The sequence below is a fragment of the Pseudochaenichthys georgianus genome, chromosome 9, assembly GCF_902827115.2.
Source record: "Pseudochaenichthys georgianus chromosome 9, fPseGeo1.2, whole genome shotgun sequence".
Classification (NCBI taxonomy): Eukaryota; Metazoa; Chordata; class Actinopteri; order Perciformes; family Channichthyidae; genus Pseudochaenichthys; species Pseudochaenichthys georgianus.
Window position 1 is genome coordinate 25,728,435 of NC_047511.1, and position 21,013 is coordinate 25,749,447.

The following is a 21,013-nucleotide window of genomic DNA, read 5'->3' on the forward strand; positions in this document are numbered from 1 at the left end:
CTTTATCAGAGTCAAAGACGACAGAGACATAAAACAACAATTTAAAGTCAGCCAAGATCACTTACCAGATCAGCTTCATGCACTACATTACATTACATTACATTGCATTTAGCTGACGCTTTTATCCAAAGCGACTTACAATAAGTACATTCGACCAGGAAGACACAACCTTGAAGAAAACAGAATCATATAAGTATATCAGGTTTCATAGAGCCAAACATTTCAAGTGCTACTCAACTGGCTTTAGATAAGCCAGTCCTTTATTAGTATATAAGTGCTCTGTTAGCAGTTCTTTGTTAATAGTTCTATCGCTAGAAGTGGAGTCGAAAGAGATGAGTTTTCAGTCTGTGCCGGAAGATGTGTAAGCTTTCTGCTGTCCTGATGTCAATGGGGAGCTCATTCCACCATTTTGGAGCCAGGATAGCAAACCCACGTGTTTTTGCTGATGGGAACTTGTGTCCCCCTCGCAGTGCGGGTGCAGCGAGCTGTTTGGCTGATGCATCAGAAATAATGCACACAAATATATCTCTAAAGTTACAAACACAGCAGTGCAAAAAGTAAAACTACTGCATCAATCAAATGCCATAAATTAGAGGAACCACACCATAGGGACATTTCCTCATGTTGACACTTCCTGGGACGCTGCAGTTTATGTTTTTGAATTCTGTCACATCACCTCGATCTCTCTAGAAAAACTCCTCAAGCAGCCCAATCTCTGGAGAGGGGCCACACTTTCAGATTAAGACTCGCCCTCTATGAATAAGACTGTGAGGTCACAACCCTCTCACACACATTTACTCACCACCTATAAATATTGTCTGTTCTGTAAGACTAGAGGCGAGCACCGGGTGCTGAGTGAAAGGATGTGATCATTGCTAAAGTCACCCTCATTAACATTGTTCCAGTAGGAGGGATCCCAGCAGTGACACACAATGAACGTAACGCCGCCCCATAGAAGTGTGTCATTCAGTACAAGAGTGAACGAGAACAATTCTACTCTAGTTGGTATTGAAGATAGATTATGTTTTTCTCCATGAATGATCATCAGTCCTTCAAACCTATTCATATATGTAATAATTCACTGACTTTACCAAAAACAAATGTATTGTCCTAGTAAAAAAAGATGTTCAGTGCTTTACTTGCTTCATTTTTTATTTAGAAACATATATTTTTCAATTAATAGAGGTAGCTATGGTTAGGTTAACGATATAGTTTGGTTAATGCCACTAAAACGTTAATGTATAGAATATTTCAGATGTACGTTTTTGTACACTTTAATCCCAGAGACAACTGTAGCAAAAATGTGTAGCTGTCAGCTCATTCATCACAGTATCCTTGATCCCTGGAAGACAGACGGGCATTGGAGTCTGTCATATGGTCTTTTTTAAGAATCCCAAAGAGGGAGGCCTCATGGTTAAATAACTCGAATGTCAATATTGACTGATGGATCCGAAACATTCACTTCCACATCCTTGCTGTTTGATGCATTATAAGAGCATCACATATTTGTCAGTATTGGTATAGCCAACACATTGCTCGCCATAAGAGTTGTGAACAGGATTCATAGGTTGACATATGTCTGTTTGTGTGTGAGAGTGCGAGTGCATGAATTGGTATGTCAGCACAATCAGACATCAAGGAAGTGACCTCACTGCTAATCATGGTCTCTCTGGGTTTCACAGCTACAAGAGAGAGATTCTGCTTAGATATGTGAGTGTTACATCACTGGATTACTGGTTATCATTTTAGAGTAGAGACTCGCACACATACACATACAAACACTTCAGACTCCTCTTTGCCTGAAGCACACACACAGTCTACTGTCTATTGTCTCAATATTTGGTGTTTTGTATTAATGATGGCATTAATTTAATTTCCTTGAAACTTAGTTGTAAGATCTCCTGAGAAATGGAAATGACTCTTTACAAAATGATTACAGATAATACCTAAACCACAGACAATATCATGCTCTGGGCTCTCTGAAAAACTTGGTCAGAAATACATTGTCTCTGTCAAACCATATTTCACTGGCGCATTCAGGACAGGGTCACTTTGTTCAGCTTGATATCCCCTACCTAATTCCCTGAATGTAACACTTCTTTCTCTGGATGGGAAATATACATATCTGCAGTGTTGAAGTACTGAGTAGTGTGTTCTTGGACCCTGGACTGAGCCCAAGTGTAGGCCTTTTTAGGGGAGATAGGACCTGTGTGTGTGTGTCTGCGTGAGTGTTTAGACTGAGCAACCCTCCCTGCTGTCTGTTTATGCATAGTCGAGCAAACTGTGTTATTAAAGCCTTGATAAATGTGACGGTGTATATATACTGTATGTAGTTGTGTGTATTCAGAGGGGAGTAAGGTAAAACGACAGAGAGAATGTGTTTGAGTTCAGATTTACATGAGTTACAGGTGTCAAATGTGTCGGAGAGGTCCGTCTGTCTGCTTTTATGTACTGTATGTGTTTCTCTCACATATTACAAATAAGGCTGATGAATAGAGGGAGGGGACGGAGGAAGAGAGAGTGGGAGGGAAATATTGGTAAAGGAAACATCTGCCTCTCCTTTAACCGTTCTAGAGGATGTAAGGAGAAGAGAGGCTGACCCTCTTGTTAGCCAGGGTGAGGTCCCAGTTATTGTACCGACTATCTGATTAGCAGAGGGAAGGAGAAGGGTTACATGTTAAAGAGGACATGTCATGACAAAAATAACTTGTGCTGGTGCAATGTGCACATAGATGTCTGTAGTGTCTACCAAACAAAAACTGAAAAAAACAACAATCCTGTCTGTTTTTGTGGGCTACCTCCCTTAGAAATTATGGGAATAAACAAGCTATTCAGACTTGGTTCCCTTCCTACAATGCATGCATGAGCATTTAAATATGGCGGCCCTCTTCTAAGTATTTCAAGAAACTACAGAACTACCTTTTGAAATTATTCTCGCAAGCCAACCAGAGCAGACTGAGCCTTTTCTAGAAGAGACAGGTATCTACAGGTATATTCAGACAGGATGACAAATGTGTATTTTGAACACCACAATTAGTTGTCTAATATGATGTATTAGAAACCTGAAATACAGTTATAAACCTAAAAAAAGACTATTATATGTCTCCTTTAGATGTTGTGGCTCAAATTGGTTCTTTATTTTTTCTTCATCCATTTCTTTAGTTGTTAGGATGACCAAGGCAATCAAAATATTATATTGTCTCACAGCTGCCAATGCTTAAGCCATTTTAAGTGCTACTACCACAGTCTGTGCTTTTTGTGGATTCATTTGAATCCTATGCACCCCTTGAGTATTGTGGTATTTGTATCATGTTTTCATAATGTTTTGCTGGAAAAATAGCAAAAGAATAAACACAAACGATTGGCTCAGATGTTGAAGCTTGCAACATGAAGTAATTGCCCTATTATAGACCCGTGGCCCAATTTAGGTCCACAGCCCCATCAGAAGAAGTCAACTACAGATACCCCCCTACTCATCCATTATGTCATTTAAAGTCCCTTCAAACTGGATGACTGTTTTCAGTGGGTTTGGTTTTTGCATTCTGCTTTCTGCCTTCAACCAAGTGTCCATTGTTTTTAGCTTTTTTAAACTTCTGTGCTTGCTAAATTGTCATGACAACCTGTGGAGTCGAAGGTGTGCAGTCCGTCTGTCATAGCCTACTAGTTTATTTGACAATAAATACATACTTGCATTATTTTGTAATCCTATTTGTGTATTGGTTTGACCTTTTCGAGACCTAAACCTCCTTAAAGAAATACAACCTGAATGATACTGCTATTTTGGATTGAATTGTTATAGTGTACTTTGGGGTGGATTATAGGCATTTTCACTTTTACAGCAGACCATATCAGACCAATTTGGTAGGACTGTGTGTTACCATGTAAAGTTTCCAAGACTTAGTACATTTGTGGAGCTGTGAAAAAAAACAAAGAAATGCTAATAAAACCTACTAGAGAAATATGTGAAATGCTGTCATCAGGCTTAAATGTGGTATTATACACAAGTATTTTGATAGAGAGCAATTTGCAGAATCTTGCCAAATCAAACATTGACCCAGCAAGCACGCTTCTCAGTCTGACAAAGTTATTATGATAAATATATATTTTGACACAGTTTTTGAAATTATGTCTCAAAAGTATTTTGATACTAATCCCAAAAAACAGTGTAGGTAACAGCTTTGACCATTTACAGAAATCATCTCAATTTTAATTTGCATTCTTCATTTTGAAGGAATTTTCCGAGTTGGCAACCAAGGCAACATCTTTAGTGTTTTACATGTCTGCGTTGTCGAGATAGGGGTTCTAGTTAAGGTCAAGAAGAACATTTCAAGACCAAGTAAAGCCCCAGCATGCTAGGCTTTATGTCTGAATACCATTCTTAAGCTGGTAATTCCGGGATGAGCTCTCTTCAAAAGAAGCTGCGAGGAGAGAGGCCGCTGGACGCTATGTTTGGTGAAATATCGAGTCAAGGCCAAAAGCTGTCAGTATTTCAGTCCGCAGATGTAGAGATTTTCATACCTCACATTACTGCTTAATATTTCTTGATGCATGAGAGAGATACAAAGATAGGTCTAGAGAGAAAACGAGGGAGGTATTGCTTTAACGTGTGTGTTTATTGACAGTGAAGCCATACTGTAAGTGTGTGGATCAGTTTGTGTGTTTATAATCCCGGGAGCCCAGAGAGTGAGTGAGTGAGTTGGAGGGAAGCTGAGCGTTGTTATAAAATATCTGACTGCTTTTTACCTTAAGGGGTCAAAGGATTATAATGATGGACCTTTTCTGCCTCTGTTCAATTGAATTTCAACCACAGACAGGATGGGTACTATTTTTATTTATTTTTTCATTGTCGCCTCATTTCTTGCTGTAGTATTCTCCAGCATGAGAAAGGTTGCACCAGCCATCTTGCAATATGTATGTGTATTCAATATAAACTGTATTGCACTGCTGGAACAGTTCATCATTTTATGAAACCATTTACGTTTTGAAATTCTGAAAATTACTTAAAATCTATAAAAATTAACTGGCACTTTTAATTACGATTACAATGATATTGATATGTATTCTACCACACACTCAAACTTACATGCCTATATAAGTTATTTTGACCTATCAATGAAATGTGTGGCGACTGACAACATAATTATCCTGAAGGCATAGTCCAGCTTCCACACATAGTCAATCCTTATATTCAGAACAAAAACATATTTAAAAAAATCAATACAATATTTATGTTTCTGCCTTCAAGCTGCATGATTAAGTAACTTGAGCACACATTGACTCTGTATACTAAGTCTGCCTGTTTCTAGTGTATGATAATGGACATTGATAAAGCCTTACAGTAAAGTGGTCACACCTAAACAAGGGGGATAGCAGCCCTAAACAGAAACTTCCTTATTGTGTCTCCAGAAATACTCATCTGCCAGAGATAAGCAGCATCAACCGAGCCATGGTTTGATTATGATGATAGTTCCATGTATTGTTTGACTTCAAGAAGTGTTTACTAATGAATCTAAATGAGAATGAAAAGGGATTGTTGATTAGGCCTGTTTCCCTGGGTGTGTGTCTGTACATCAAGGCTATGTCTGAGTATGAGTGGGCTTTCCACCCCAGTGGTGATGCTGTTGTCCAGGTAAGGCCCACCTGGGCAATTATCAAACTTGGGCAAACCTATTTTGCACTATTTTCACACTGTTGAGTTCCTGCATTTTGCAACAAAAACAGCGCTGCTAGGGGTCGTGCTTATGTTGGCTGCGTACGTGCCGTTTGACAAGTCAAAGGCTTGTCAGAAGGCCAGAGTTTCTGTTTTCATTTAGGAATGCCAGGCTTTCCGTTCCAGCTCTGGCTTCCCCAGAGGGGAATAAAGCTAGTTACTCTTTTTGGTAAATTATCCCATCCTCATGTAAACAACTGTGCTGGGCACTGTGAAGTTTATTTATGTGCATGATGATTGGGTGGATCTGTACGACCACTTTCAAACTCTGAAATCTACCCACATCCTCATATATTGTAACAGCATCCCACAGTATAAGCTTATGAGTTTGACAGTTCATGTTTATTTCTGAAGGAACAACAATTTTGTATTGAATTTAATATTTATTTCGGCATTTTGTAGCCCTGGGAGTTGTGTTTACATGTTGCAGTGGTTACTGAGGAGGTGTGGTTGAGGAGTGAAATGTTTGGAATGAGAAGGACACTGTTTCGCCGTTAGAAACTAAATATCTCTGCAAGCAGGCTTCGGGGTGGTAACTTCATAAAACATTATTCAAGAGGTTTTCTGAGTCCTTCTCCATCTTTTTGCTATCACATTTCTCACTAAGTTCTAGGACACAATGGACCAGTGTTTTAGAAATATGCAGATAATGAGTCCAATATCCCCTGCTGAACCACACCCCACTTTTTAAACTTCTAAATATCTGAACTCATAGAAGTTTAAAAACTCTATCAATGCTTTCTTTCCACACTGTCAACAATGTAATTAGTGCACATTATATAAGCAATATTTTATTTTTACTGTTATTAACTTGCATTAAGTGGTTGTTTGACCACTGTACGACTGGTAGGCAGAATAAAGGTTGTAAAAACCAACACAAACCTTGTCTGCATGGTATATCAGAGCTTTTGTTCGCTGAGAACAGCTGCCTGCTGCTAGAAATTATGCTATGAGAGCATTAAGAGTGAACCGAAAAATGTGCGGGTTGTAAAATCAGCACAATGAGATGAGAGTTGCTGAAATGCTCTGTAGAGCTGAGGGAGAGGCAGATAGGAGTGATAATGGTACAACGCTACAAGTGACTTCTCTCACATACTAGTCTCCATTGTTGTTCAAATGTTGATTATGGCACCTTCAAAGATACTGCTCCTCAAAAGCTGACTCATATGTTATGACTGAATGTAAATTGCCATAATTATAATGATAGTTAGTTGACAATATGGACAGAAAACCCCATGAACAGCTTTTTAGTTGATGCTAGCTAGAAGACGGGGTGGTCGCATGTCTAAGTATTCTGATCTGTTTGATTTGAATTGAGGCTAATTTATTCTCATGTTATTTTATTTTAGGTTTTGTCAACGTGTGTCAACCCTATTGTAAAATATATTATATCATGTTACTAATAATTCCATTGTATAAAGCCAGTTACTTTTCTGCTCATTTAAAAAAAAAAAAAGTTGTATTAGTCTTTTTATTTGCCCTTTTCCCCTCTAGTCTGTTTCTTTGCACTCACCTCTCCTTCCACATATTGTACTGACTTCATCTTTGTCCCTCCCTAGGACTTAAACATACACACGCACACGCACACGCACGCACGCACACACACACACACACACACACACACACACACACACACACACACACACACACACACACACACACACACACACACACACACACACACACACACACACACACACCACACACACACACACACACACACACACACACACACACACACACACACACACACACACACACACACACACACACACACACACACACACACACACACACACACACACACACACACACACACACTCGCTCTCCTTCATGGCTCGGATTCAAAGCAAACATCAGCTAAAAGGTTAACTCACTTTCTTCTCGCTGCCTTTGCCTTATTAAGTTATTGGATGAGCTGCTGGCAGATGAGGCTCGTCATACAACATTTGGTTTGCTTTATTTCAAAGGTCAGATCATGGTTTGTAAGTTTATCTCTATATCATAACTGAGAAAGGCTGGCGGGACATATTAGAGAGAGATAAATCCATTGTATTCTTGTGAACATAGAGTAATAGCTTTGTTTCTCTTTGTGTCTCTGTTTGTTTGCAGGGTAGCCAAAGCCATGAAACTGGCGCTGTATGAGACTCCTACAGGCTGGAGGTACTTTGGGAACCTGATGGATACTGGGCGTTGTTCCCTCTGCGGGGAGGAGAGCTTTGGGACAGGTACTATCTGTCATGCTACAGCACACAATCCAAACTACTTCACTCATCATACTCAATGTCATCAATACAGAAATCAGATGAATAGATACATAGCAGAAGCAGCCTTTTACCGTGTGAAGAGAAGGAAACTGATGTTAATCCATTGACAAGCTTGGGAAATATGAGTGGGTGGGTGACACGGAAATACCCTCCTCTCAGCAGCAACTGTTGTTGAGGTGCCTGCAAGGCCAGGACTGCGCTGGCCAGCTGCTGCTGACAAATACAAAAGTGTCCAGTAAAACTCTGTAAATTCAATTGAAATTGTAGAAGTTGGCAGCTATTAACCTTCATTTGACTAACCTAGGCTTTTAAAAAAAAACGTTATCATCCTTTGACTACTACTTGTATTTGTTGCCACGTACCTGGCAATAAACTTGATTCTGAAAAAGGATCTAATTGTTTAGGAAATCAGCATTTCCTTTTAGATTTTCTCAAAATGTCCCTTTTCCTTTCTCTTCCTCACACACTCCCCTGCCTGTTTCATGTCCAGAGTTGTTAGCAGTGCATCCAGTCAGACTTGTATAATAGATGTGAGGGCTGTGACCCTGACTGCATGTGTAAATAATCTCCATTCTTCTGCTATAAAAGGAGACGGGGCTCCCTGAATCACTGCAACATGGAGGCAGGCCTCCAGTGGCAATGTTGTCTATGAATGCAAACGCAGATACACACATACGTGGTCAGAAAATATAAACAATAAGCATGCACAAAAAATGCACACACATCTGCTTTTGCCCTCCCTCTACATCCTTTCCACATTTTATTTTCCTCTGCCTTTGTTTCACTTTCTCCCTACATCCTTCTAAAGCTAATTTAATTTGAATTTTATCACTCTCATTCGATCATTCATCTTGGTTTAATTGAAGATGTTATCTTAAGCTCTACGTGAGAAGAAACATAAAAGTAGGTATGAAAAGAAGAGAGAAGAGAAGAGAAGCTTGTAGGAAAGAAGGAGTTGGGAGAGTTTAAACATGAGAAGTATTGACATGGTGGAGAGAAATAAAGAGAGCAGACATGCGAGAGAACAGAGGACTGCGAGAGCTTACTCGTTGTCTACCCATGTAAGGATAAAAGCTCAGCGAGAGCCCAGAGCAGTAAATCATCAGAGCTGTACTCCACTCCTGCTCTTACTACCTCTCATACACATATTCTGTCCAGCACAGCCTTAGCTATTGCAAGTGAAGATTTAACCAGTTCTGTAACACTTTATGTAGTTGTTCTATTGTTACTTTGATTGTATTTCACTGGTTTGCAGATTGATAAGGCCATTGACAGAAGTTATTACTCACAACACGCAGTTAAATGCCATCTGAAAAAAAAGACTCATTTGCATTCTCCCAAGAAACATTTGGGCTCTGCTGAGGAAAAGAATGAATAGGCACAAAGCTAAACGGGTCAAGAAAGTATGTAGGCAAACAAATAATAGTTGTGTATTACATTTTTATTTTTTTAAAGCAAACCGGTCTCCCTAAAACAAATGAGATATCCATAGCTTGGACATCAGCAACCTCCTTTTTTCACGATCAAAGCAACACATCCTCACTCCCAGGTCGGCCTATGTTGACATTATGTCAAGTCCCCTGTGTCGGCTTTTTCCAACGCAAGGGGGGGGGGCCTTAGCGTCCATTTTCAACGCAAGGGGGGACCCTTCGCGTCCATTTTCAGCTTTCCGGGATGTCCATATGCTTCTATGGATGCTCATGGAAGCACGGCATTCGTTTGTGTCAGCTGCCCTTAAAGGCAATGTGAGCGTCCATTCTCATTGGATAACGGAGAATTGTAGACCCGGAAGTAAGTATTCCCCTTACTGTCGATTGATTTTACAGTGATATCTGCACTACTCATCGACTAAAAAACACCAGATTATCCTTGTTAATTACACAACATTGATTGGTTTAAATTGTGTGCAATGCTTTTGTATTTTCCCCCTTCGATTCGGAGAAATAAATGTTTTTTCGGAGTAAAGGATGGCAGAAGACACTAGACTACCCAGAATCCCCAGCTATCATTTGGACTACACCATGTGCTCTATTTGACGTCACGTGATCTTCAAATTTCTCCCTGCAGAAAAAAAAAACATGGCCGAACTTCGTTTTATTCTCGGTGGAAAATGCCTATTTTAAAGTTAGTTTGGCCGTTAAAATGCGTTTTGATGTCATTTGATGCGAGAAATATGAGTTGTTATTTCAGATTATGTGTGCAGTGGATGTACATGATCTTTAGTTTGCTAGTTATTACGAAGATTACTTCAGGAAATAGCGTCCATAACGTTTTCATTGTTACCAACGTGGTTGCTAGGGACGCTGCTATCGATATTATTTCTGTTATGTTGTGTAACTGTTTAATGGTGTTATCTTTATTGCTACCCTCTTCCCCGTCAATGTATAGTGTTGGTCCACAGCGCAAACATATTACTTTAACAAAATCCGCATCTAAAGATAGCCTACGTTATTTTCCCCTGTGCAATTCCAGTCTCACATCTCAGAGCACATCGTCATTAACAAATACCGGAAACAGACCGAAAACATTTAAAAAAAATAAAATAATACTTTATTCCGAGTGTGCTTGCTTTTCTCTTTGAAAGTCATCACATAACGGCATTGTAATACACGGTTCGGCTGCATTAAATATTACATATCTGCCGTAGTTCTGTATTTATAGAGCCCTGATGAGAAGACTTCTAGACAAACATGAGGAACTGAAAACGTGACGTGGATTATAAATATATCAGCCATTCAACAACATCTTACATTTCTTTTCACACAATACGTCTCCTTGCAGTATCAACACTAATTCGGCTGACTTTTATATTTGATCCAATTGGTAGATAGGCTGTATTTACACCATAAAGGTGCACAGATGATATAAAGAGACACCTGGTGGTTAAAGCATGTTATTGAATTTCATTATTGTTATTATTAGATATTAATAGAATCCCTATAAAGTATATTCATTACTCGTTATTCTCTACTAATAGTTAATTAAAGACTGTATATAATGACTATTTTGCACATCCCTTTCAAGATTTCAAGATGTTCTAAGGTTTATTGACATATCATATATGGCCTACACAACTATGGTGTAGTTCTGCACTGAATGAAAAACTTGGGTCGCAGGTTCCTCAATAGTGCATTACAAGACATCTATCAATATTTGTGCATACCTCCAGCAATGTTAACTATGTTGAAGCACTTATTTTAACTGATATTATACATAATGTATTATACTCTTATAAGATGTATGTAGATATTTCATCTCCGGCCTTGTCAGGTATTGAACAATCAATAAATAAAGAACACAGAATTGTTGAATATAAAACACAGAATTTGTGTGATTATACTAAATGATTTACAAATAAACACCACTGCATATTTAACTGTTACACATGCTGATGTAACGCAAATGTTCCAACTTGGGATCAATAAAGTATATCTTATCTTAAGCTGATCGATGGCTACTGCCATATTTGCAAAATGTGCCTCTGAACCTTGACAAGTGCATGTTTCAGGCTTATCAATTAATGTAATGTAATGTAATGTAATCAATGAACAACAGGAGGGGTCACAAACATAAGACCAGCTGTTAAATAAAGCTCTTCTGACCTTAGCTGGCATGTGGGTATATATATTAATACTGCCCATAATGGGCACAAGCAATTTTCACCCATTTATTAATTATATGTTTTAAATGTGAGTGTTTCCTATCCCCTAAACCTCCAGGGGTGTACACAGTTGAATACTGGCAACTTCTTATTATGGGAAATACGAAAACGTCTTTTAAAACTACAACTCCCAGTAGAGACGTGCCATAGATAGAGAACATGTTGCGAAACAGAATAGCCAGCATGTGTAGTTCTGGGGACGTGGGCGACGCGGTGGACCCGTTCAAATCCAGTTTTGGACAGTCTGCCATGGTTCCATCCCATTTCAAGTGCTGTTCGAAGCTCGGCGTAACCCTCGGAGCACACTCTCCAATCACAGAGCTTGAGGACTATCACGGGGTTTGTCAAACAGAGCACATGGTGTAGTCCAAACGATAGCTGGGGATTCTGGGTAGTGTAGTGTCTTCTGCCATCCTTTACTTCGAAAAAATATGTGTTTCTCCGAATCGAAGGGGAAAAATACAAAGCATTGCATACAATTTAAACCAATCAATGTTGTGTAATTAACAAGGATAATCTGGTGTTTTTTAGTCGATGAGTAGTGCAGATATCACTGTAAAGTCAATCGACAGTAACGGTACGTCCACACAGCAGCTTTTCAAAAATCTTGAAAATCTTGGAGCTGGGCGTGTCTGACAGCTTGGGGATTTTTTGCGAGGAATGCGACCAACAACCAATCACATGAATCTCCCGCCCCCGACATACAAAGCAAAAAACCCCGGGGATTTTATGCGAGCAATATATATATATATATAAACTCCCCAAACAGGCGAAAACCTACCAGTTTCACCCACTGTCTCTGCCACCTCCCTCCATGCCTGGTTCCTCCTGTTTGTATCCCGTTAATAGTTCTGGTCGTAAAGAACCGGGTGATTTGCTACCGTAATTTCTCGTTTGGAATATGAGGAAATGAACTGCGGTCTGGCTCTCCCTGCTTACACGCGGTTTGATTGGCTAGCGCTTCTACTGTCAGATTTGCATAAACGTGTTTGATTGGCTGGCGCTTCCAGCTCAGCTTCAAAAGTTGAACATTGCTCAACTTTGGAATCCTGGAGATCCTGGACATCCTGGAAATCTTCGCTTCGCTCCCCCACAATGCAGTTCGGCGAAAAGCGAGGCAAAGTGACGTCATCCCCATTCAAAGTCAATGGGCAGAGAAGCGTTGGAAGCGGTGGAAGTTTCTTCTGAAGCTGCTGTGTGGACGTACCGTCACGGAGCGTCCACACTACAGCTTCAAAAAAAGCTTGGAGCTGGGCGTGTCTGTAGCTTGGGGATTTTATTCAAGCAATGCGACCAACAACCAATCACATGAATCTCCCGCCCCCGACATACTAAGCAAAAACCCCCGGGGATTTTATGGGAGCAATGTATATATATAAACTCCCCAAACAGGCGAAAACCTACCAGTTTCACCCACTGTCTCTGCCACCTCCCTCCATGCCTGGTTCCTCCGGTTTGTATCCCGGTAGGTGAAGAGGGTCTGGTCATACAAAACCGGGTGATTTGCTACAGCGATAATTAGTTTCTCCTCCAACTTTTTTTGAAATATAGAAATGAACGGCGGGATATCTCTCCCAGCTTAGACGCGGTTTGATTGGCTACGGCTTGAGCTGTCAGATTTTCCGAAACGGGATTTGATTGGCTGGCGCTGGCTACTCCGGCGTCTCCGGCGTCAGAAGTTGAACATTGTTCAACTTCTGACGCCGGAGACGGCGGAGATGGATCGCTCTGCTACCCACAATTCAGTTCGGCGAAAAAGCGAGGCAACGTGACGTCACCCCATTCAAAGTGAATGGGCAGATTGGAGTTGTCGACGCTGTCGACGCTGTAGTGTGGACGGGCCGTTACGGTACGTCCACACAGCAGCTTCAGAAGCAACAATGTTCAACTTTTGAAGCTGAGCTGGAAGCGCCAGCCAATCAAACACGTTTATGCAAATCTGACAGTAGAAGCGCTAGCCAATCAAACCGCGTGTAAGCAGGGAGAACCAGACCGCAGTTCATTTCCTCATATTCCAAACGAGAAATTACGGTAGCAAATCACCCGGTTCTTTACGACCAGAACTATTAACGGGATACAAACCGGAGGAACCAGGCATGGAGGGAGGTGGCAGAGACAGTGGGTGAAACTGGTAGGTTTTCGCCTGTCGTTTGGGGAGTTTATATATATATTGCTCGCATAAAATCGCCGGGGTTTTTTGCTTTGTATGTCGGGGGCGGGAGATTCATGTGATTGGTTGTTGGTCGCATTGCTCGCAAAAAATCCCCAAGCTGTCAGACACGCCCAGCTCCAAGATTTTCAAGATTTTTGAAAAGCTGCTGTGTGGACGTACCGTAAGGGGAATACTTACTTCCGGGTGTACAATTCTACGTTATCCAATGAGAATGGACACTCACATTGCCTTTAAGGGCAGCTGACACAAACGAATGCCGTGCTTCCATGAGCGTCCATAGAAGCATATGGACATCCCGGAAAGCTGAAAATGGACGCTAAGGCCCCCCCCCTTGCGTTGGAAAAAGCCGACACAGGGGACTTGACATAACGTCAACAAAGGCCGACCTGGGAGTGAGGATGTGTTGATCAAAGCATAGCTAGCAGGATAGAGAAAAGGGGTATACTTATGTTTTATTTCACACTGTAGTTGGAGGTCTGAATTTGGTTTGGTGGCATAATAAATATTCCAGTTCCACTGTGTCTCTCTCTGTGTCTGAGAGTGAGACACAGGGAGACAGACAGTAAGACGGGGATTTAATAATGACAACTGTCAGCTTCCTAACAGCCGTATTAAGCTAGAGCCGGACACAGATCTTAGAAGTATGCTTCTTGTTCTTAGTGTTCAGTGTAGAAGATAAAACAAAGAAAGGTGAATGCAATAAAACAGAATGTAAAATAATAAATATACCTTCATGCTTGTCTACATAAAATAAACAGCAAAGTAAATGTCCTGCTCCAAACTCTGGTAGTGAGACATGTGCCCGCTTACAGATAACTTTACTCGTCAGCTGTTTTCCAAAACAGGCAAATAGCTCCCCAGTGAAGTTGGCGATCAAGGGTGTGAACTACTGTGTGTGTGTGTGTGTGTGTGTGTGTGTGTGTGTGTGTGTGTGTGTGTGTGTGTGTGTGTGTGTGTGTGTGTGTGTGTGTGTGTGTGTGTGTGTGTGTGTGTGTGTGTGTGTGTGTGTGTGTGTGTGTGTGTGTTGTGTGTATTTCAGGGTGGGGAGCAGCAGACAATATTTGTGTGGGGATGTTTGGTTCGTCTCCAAGACCGAGCACTCTCCTTGACCTTCTGTTACATAGAGTGGAGTTGAATACTTAGATTTAAGTTGTGTTTCATCATCATTATAACAACACCATCTTTTAAAAACCCCAGCATTTTTAAATATGGCTCAGTAATTAGTGGAATATTTCTCTTGACCAGCCTTTTGAATAAACTTTACTCTTCCAGTTGTTTGTTCTTTCTTTGACACTTACATACACTTTAAGTTATCTTGCAGACAATAACAAATATACAGGCCACCTGACAGAACCTCCAAAGCCCACTAACAATTACATCATGTGCCACTTGTTTCCTTTCTCCTCCAGGTTCAGACCACATTCGTGAGAAAGATGGACTGTGGTCGGTGTTGATGTGGTTGTCCATCATGGCCGCCAGGAAACAAAGTGTTGAGCAGATCGTCAAAGAACACTGGGCCAAATTTGGACGTAACTACTTCTGCAGGTAATCTGCAAAATAATCTTTGAACTAAAGCTGTGACTTCATAAGTATGTCTTCAGTCAGGTTCATTTGGCTAATCATTTATCTCTTTATTGGTGTACACATGTTTCAATCTTGAAGCTACTATTTCTGGATTGAATAATGATTGAATTTCAACCAGCACCGGGATTGACTTCCCTTTTCCCAAAAGTCTGAATTCCTAGGATCCCTACCAAAGCCAGATATGTCTCCCAGGGCTTCACCTTCATCCATTTCTCCTCCAGGCCTCCTCACTGGTCGTCACTTGTTCTTATTTTAACCTCTCCCTTGTGAGAGACACAGATAGTTGCTGCAGTCAATGTTCCCACTGACAGTTGCTGCAGCATTTCATGTTCCCACAAAGATCTTTCCTATTTTCATGTAGATGTTCCCACAGCTTGTAGATGGAGAGGCCAACCAGGCCAGGCCAAGTACCATATCCTTCAAAAGAGAACCCTAAAACACAAACATCTTTCATCATTCTGAGGAAAATCCACCGATCACCCTGAAAATTCACCGATCACTTTGCCAATGTTAAGCAAAACATTGCTATTACAATGTATATTTATCCCAAGTAAATGATTTCCCTGAAAGCTTTTCCCCTTAATGCTTTTCTAATGCCAATCTTCTGTGTGTGTAAGTAGGCCAATGTTTCTGAGCATTTATGCTTTGGTGCTTCTCAGGTTTGACTATGAAGGCCTGGAACCACGCGCAGCCTTTTACTTGATGAGGGACCTGGAGTCAGTAATGTCAGACAAAGCATTCACCAGCCAGAAGTTTGCTGTGGGAGACCACGTCTACAGCGTGGAGAGGGCCGACAACTTTGAATACATTGACCCCGTGGACGGAAACGTGGCTCGAAACCAGGTCAGTCTGAGCTAAGAGTACAACAAGGAAAACAAAAACAAAAGTGGTATAGAGGATATAGAAAATGCTAAGAAATTAAAGGAGTTGAAAATAAGTAGTATTTCCCTAATCCTCCCACTAACACCTGGAACAAATGTGTTACATTGATATTTCAATACACAAAACAATAATATTGCAGATTGTTGTTTTTATTGAATTGTTAAAGGAATGGTCCACTCATTAGATAATTAATCAAAACTTCAGTATTTAGTGAAACGTTATGTTTAAACCATACCCTGAAGAAATCAGCGATATTCCCCGGTAAATAATGATTTTATAGCTCTTTTTTATCAAGACCTGTATATTCCGTCTGGCCGCCGCCATGTTTGCCATTTTCAGTAGTCACGTGATGGTCGTGACGTCATCCATGCGTTCACTTTGTCAACACACGGAAACATGGTGGAGTATTTCAGTTCGGACTCGTCAGCAGAGGAACAAGTTTTGACCAATGTGAAGAGATTGGATGGGGGAATTCAGCCATACATATCAGTATGACAATACGACACCCTCTGTCCTTAGACCCTCACATCGTACAAGGATAAACTTCCGAAGAAAATCCCCAGTTTAAAGGGAACATGGGAGAAACCTCAGGGAGAGCAGCAGAGGAGGGATCCCTCTCCCAGGACGGACAGACGTGCAATAGATGCCGTGTGTAAATTGAAAAGATAATACATTTGCAACATAGGTAGTCCAAATGTTTGGAAATGCATGTGTGTATAATGGGAAGATGATATAAGATACTATATGTATGCATGTAGTACCACCCTTGCTAGCGATTCCCTCTCTAGTTTAGCATACTCAGCTTCGTTGTCCCTGGCCATAGAATCACGATTTTATGGGGCCGGAAAAAACTGGGGTAAAATACACACTAGCCGGTACTACGCTATATGGAAAGGCCACCAAAAACTGTCCTGGCCTGGACGTTAAAACGGGGCTAGCCGCTGCAATGGAAATGCGCTATAACATACCTTATTCTTACTCCGAGCACTACTTCTGCTCCTCCGTCGCTTCACACTTGCAGAGGGCGATTTCTCAACTGGCCGAACTGGTGTCCTGGTCGGTGATGACACCAGAAAGACCGATGGTACTGCATCTCCATTGAGTAATGGTTGTTCCATAAATCCCATGTTATGTTTGATCATACTCTCAGAGTAGTCGTCCGGAAATTTGAAATGTTCGCTGCATACATGAGCCTGTGAATCTCTCGCTTCGGGCCGGCCACATTTCGCTAGCCACTGCCTCCGAATGTACTTCTTACGCTTACCTTTTGGCAACAGATGGAACCGAGCATTCCGTGGATTGTTCCTATGAGAATTGTGGCAATATTTCGCGATACAGTGAGGCATATTTGAATAGAGAAACTACAGTAAATAACATGGAGATCAACGTGTCTTCGAAAACCAAACGCATGGTTTACGTCACGTCCGGAAAATGGCGGCGCCCACAGTGTTGATGTTATTTCGGTATATAATCAGTTTAAAATCACTGATAATGTCATCGGATTAAAAAAAAAAAGAGAGACTGGCAGAGACTGGTCTGTTTTATCGGATGATAATTATTTAAAAATGAGTGTCATGAGCATACCATTCCTTTAAGATTTGAAGAAGAGGATAGCAGTGGTGCTGTATGCTGTATTATATTATGAAACATGATGAAGCCATACATTCAAACCAGTCTATTTTATCATCTGGTTAACATTTAGTTCATGTTGCTCATGTGATCATGTTAAGTTCTTGGATTTCTCTCAGTTACTTAAGAGCTGAAGCAATTTAGGTGATAGCTAACCGGAAAGTGAAGAACGTGGGGTTCAAGTCAGGTCTAACTGAAGCCACTTTAACATGCACACACACCTTCTCTGTTGTCTCTTTAAACGTATGCACTCTCTCATCTGCCAGCAAGACCACCCACTCAGCTTCAATGTCTTCTCATTAGAGAGGTTCCATGTTTGGACATAACTTTCTATTCGAACCATAAACAAATGCATACACAGACACATTACATACAGGACATGTCCTCACGCACGCACGCACGCACGCACGCACGCACGCACGCACGCACGCACGCACGCACGCACGCACGCACGCACGCACGCACGCACGCACACACACACACACACACACACACACACACACACACACACACACACACACACACACACACACACACACACACACACACACACACACACACACACACACACACACACACACACACACACACACACACACACACACACACACACTGATAAGTCCCTCGGTCAGTATACCCTCCCGGTCTTCTCCCTGCCTCATTCTCTGTGAAGTTTACCCAGCTGACTCACTCTGTTCTGTCCAGAAATGTGTGGACTCATTCCAAGCTTCCTGGCGTCAACACATCTTAGCCTGCGCCCCATCTATTACAACACACACACACACACACACACACACACACACACACACACACACACACACACACACACACACACACACACACACACACACACACACACACACACACACACACACACACACACACACACACACACACACACACACACACACACACACACACACACACACACACACACACACACACACACACACACACACACACACACACACACACACACCCACACACACTATAAACTCTGGTGTGAGTACTGTCCGTCGTTCCAGTTGTCCCTGTACATAGGTGTCGACCATACATGTTCACACTTTTGTCAAGGTTGTGCCTGTAATTTGTCTGACAACTTAACCTTATGTGTCTTAAAGTCTCACTGTCCCACTGGAAATACTTCTCTGTGTTACCATGGTTACAGCAGCTCCACAGCTAGTTACTCAGTCACCCCAAAATGCGATTTAACTTCAGTGGTAAACCCTCAGCATCCCAGTCGCCCCAGTGTGTGTTATTACAGCACACATTCCTCTCTGGACAGAATTATATCAGCTGTCGTCTCACTCGCAGTGTCTCCCCTGCAAGTGTGTTTGAAGGAGGGGAGAGTTGACACACACACACCCACACACACACACACACACACACACACACACACACACACACACACACACACACACACACACACACACACACACACACACACACACACACACACACACACACACACACACACACACACACACACACACACACACACACACACACACACACACACACACACACACACACACACACACACACACAAGAAAAGACGAAAAGACGAAGCATGGGGGATTCACACAGCAGTGGCATGGCAGCCTTTTGTAGTCGAGTACTGGCTTAATTCTACATTGTTTCATATATATCTTACACATCGAACAGACAGCTAGACAGACACACAGACAAGTTGGAGATTCCAGAAAACAGTCTTTCCCTCAAAGTTGATGGTGTAGGTTTTAAGGAGCATAACATCAGTTAAGATGTAATGGGTGATTTCAACATATTTACCAAGACAAAGTTACATTAAACATTTGACCTAGGGTAAAAACATAGCTGAGAACATAACATTATAAAAGGTCCTTAATGTTCCACATTTAGATAATATTTAGCTAGGTAACATATGAACCTGGGAACATACAGCAGATACCAGTCCCTTGCCAAATGTATGACTATTCGACCCAGAATATTGTATTTCAATGGCATCCTAATTAGTAACCTTCATTGAGTTAATGTGTTGCCTCTACATAGCTGAATTATTGCCAAGGAGGAAATGATCCACAACCTCCAGTGAAACAAAAATGTAGTGCCTTATTTCATGTGTTGGTTCATATGTGTTTCAGGTACAGCGGCTGGTACACGCTCCACTGAGGGCCTCTGAACTTTGTATCTCACATTGTTTCTAACAGGCATTAGTCAGACTCCTGATAACTGCTCCTCTATTGTTAGAGATGAGCTGACACTCACAAATAGAAAGACAGACAGACAGGCGGACGGACATCTTTCATTATCACTGGCTCCTCACCCCGACTCTGACATGTTACACTCCCGAGCCAAACTCAGATTAGGAGGGGGGTGAGGGGTTTACTCTACTTTTATTATCTCTGTCCATAAACTACAAGCTGGGTCACAGTTTGGAGAGGTACTAGGATAAGGTCACTGTCATACTTGGACTGTGCACCAGAATGTTTTAACTCCTATAATAGTACAAAACTTCTGTTGTACGTTTAAAAATAAACTATGCATCATTTGTCAATAACAAGACATGATATACTTTTTTTTAGCCATGATGAAAATGAATGACCGCACTACTTTAGATAACTATCAACTGATGATCCTGTAGTGTCGAGGGTTTGTTTTATGGAAACTATTCGCACATTAAGCCTATCTATGCTGCTGTCTCTCCCCTGAGCTTCTAATGGAATAAGGGAAGAGGCACTGTGGAATTTAGGACAGATAAGTCATCACAGATCCATTAGTCAGAGAGTCTTATCTTCCTTATGTCAGCCAGCAACAGTTGTCGTTGGTTACCCCAATACATCAATATCCTGTTTTTCCTGAGAATGTTGAGGTTAAATTGAAATGCTAAAGAGAACTGTTAACACTTTCAAGTTCATGTAGCCAACACTGAAGTACTGAAGTGGTTATGACCTCACATAACTTTACAATACTAGCATGTTCCTGTAAAAGGAATCCAAGTTGAACACATTTACAACAAATCACACGATGACATCTAGTGGGTGTTTGTAGCTACTGCACCTTAAAAAGCAGTTTTTCTGACTTAACCATTAATGTTCTATAATGCCTGTATTCACAATTTGCATGAC

The 21,013-nt window shown here is 41.3% G+C and overlaps 1 protein-coding gene across 1 annotated transcript in view; it reads left to right on the plus strand.

The window, feature by feature from the left end:
• pgm5 (phosphoglucomutase 5) overlaps window positions 1-21,013 on the plus strand; it is a 30,112-nt gene that overhangs the window by 5,722 nt on the left and 3,377 nt on the right. Inside the window, exons 7-9 of the mRNA XM_034091099.2 lie at window positions 7,823-7,938; window positions 15,221-15,356; window positions 16,055-16,238. Coding sequence (XP_033946990.1) covers window positions 7,823-7,938; window positions 15,221-15,356; window positions 16,055-16,238 — 436 coding nt within the window. The remainder of the gene's footprint in view (window positions 1-7,822; window positions 7,939-15,220; window positions 15,357-16,054; window positions 16,239-21,013) is intronic.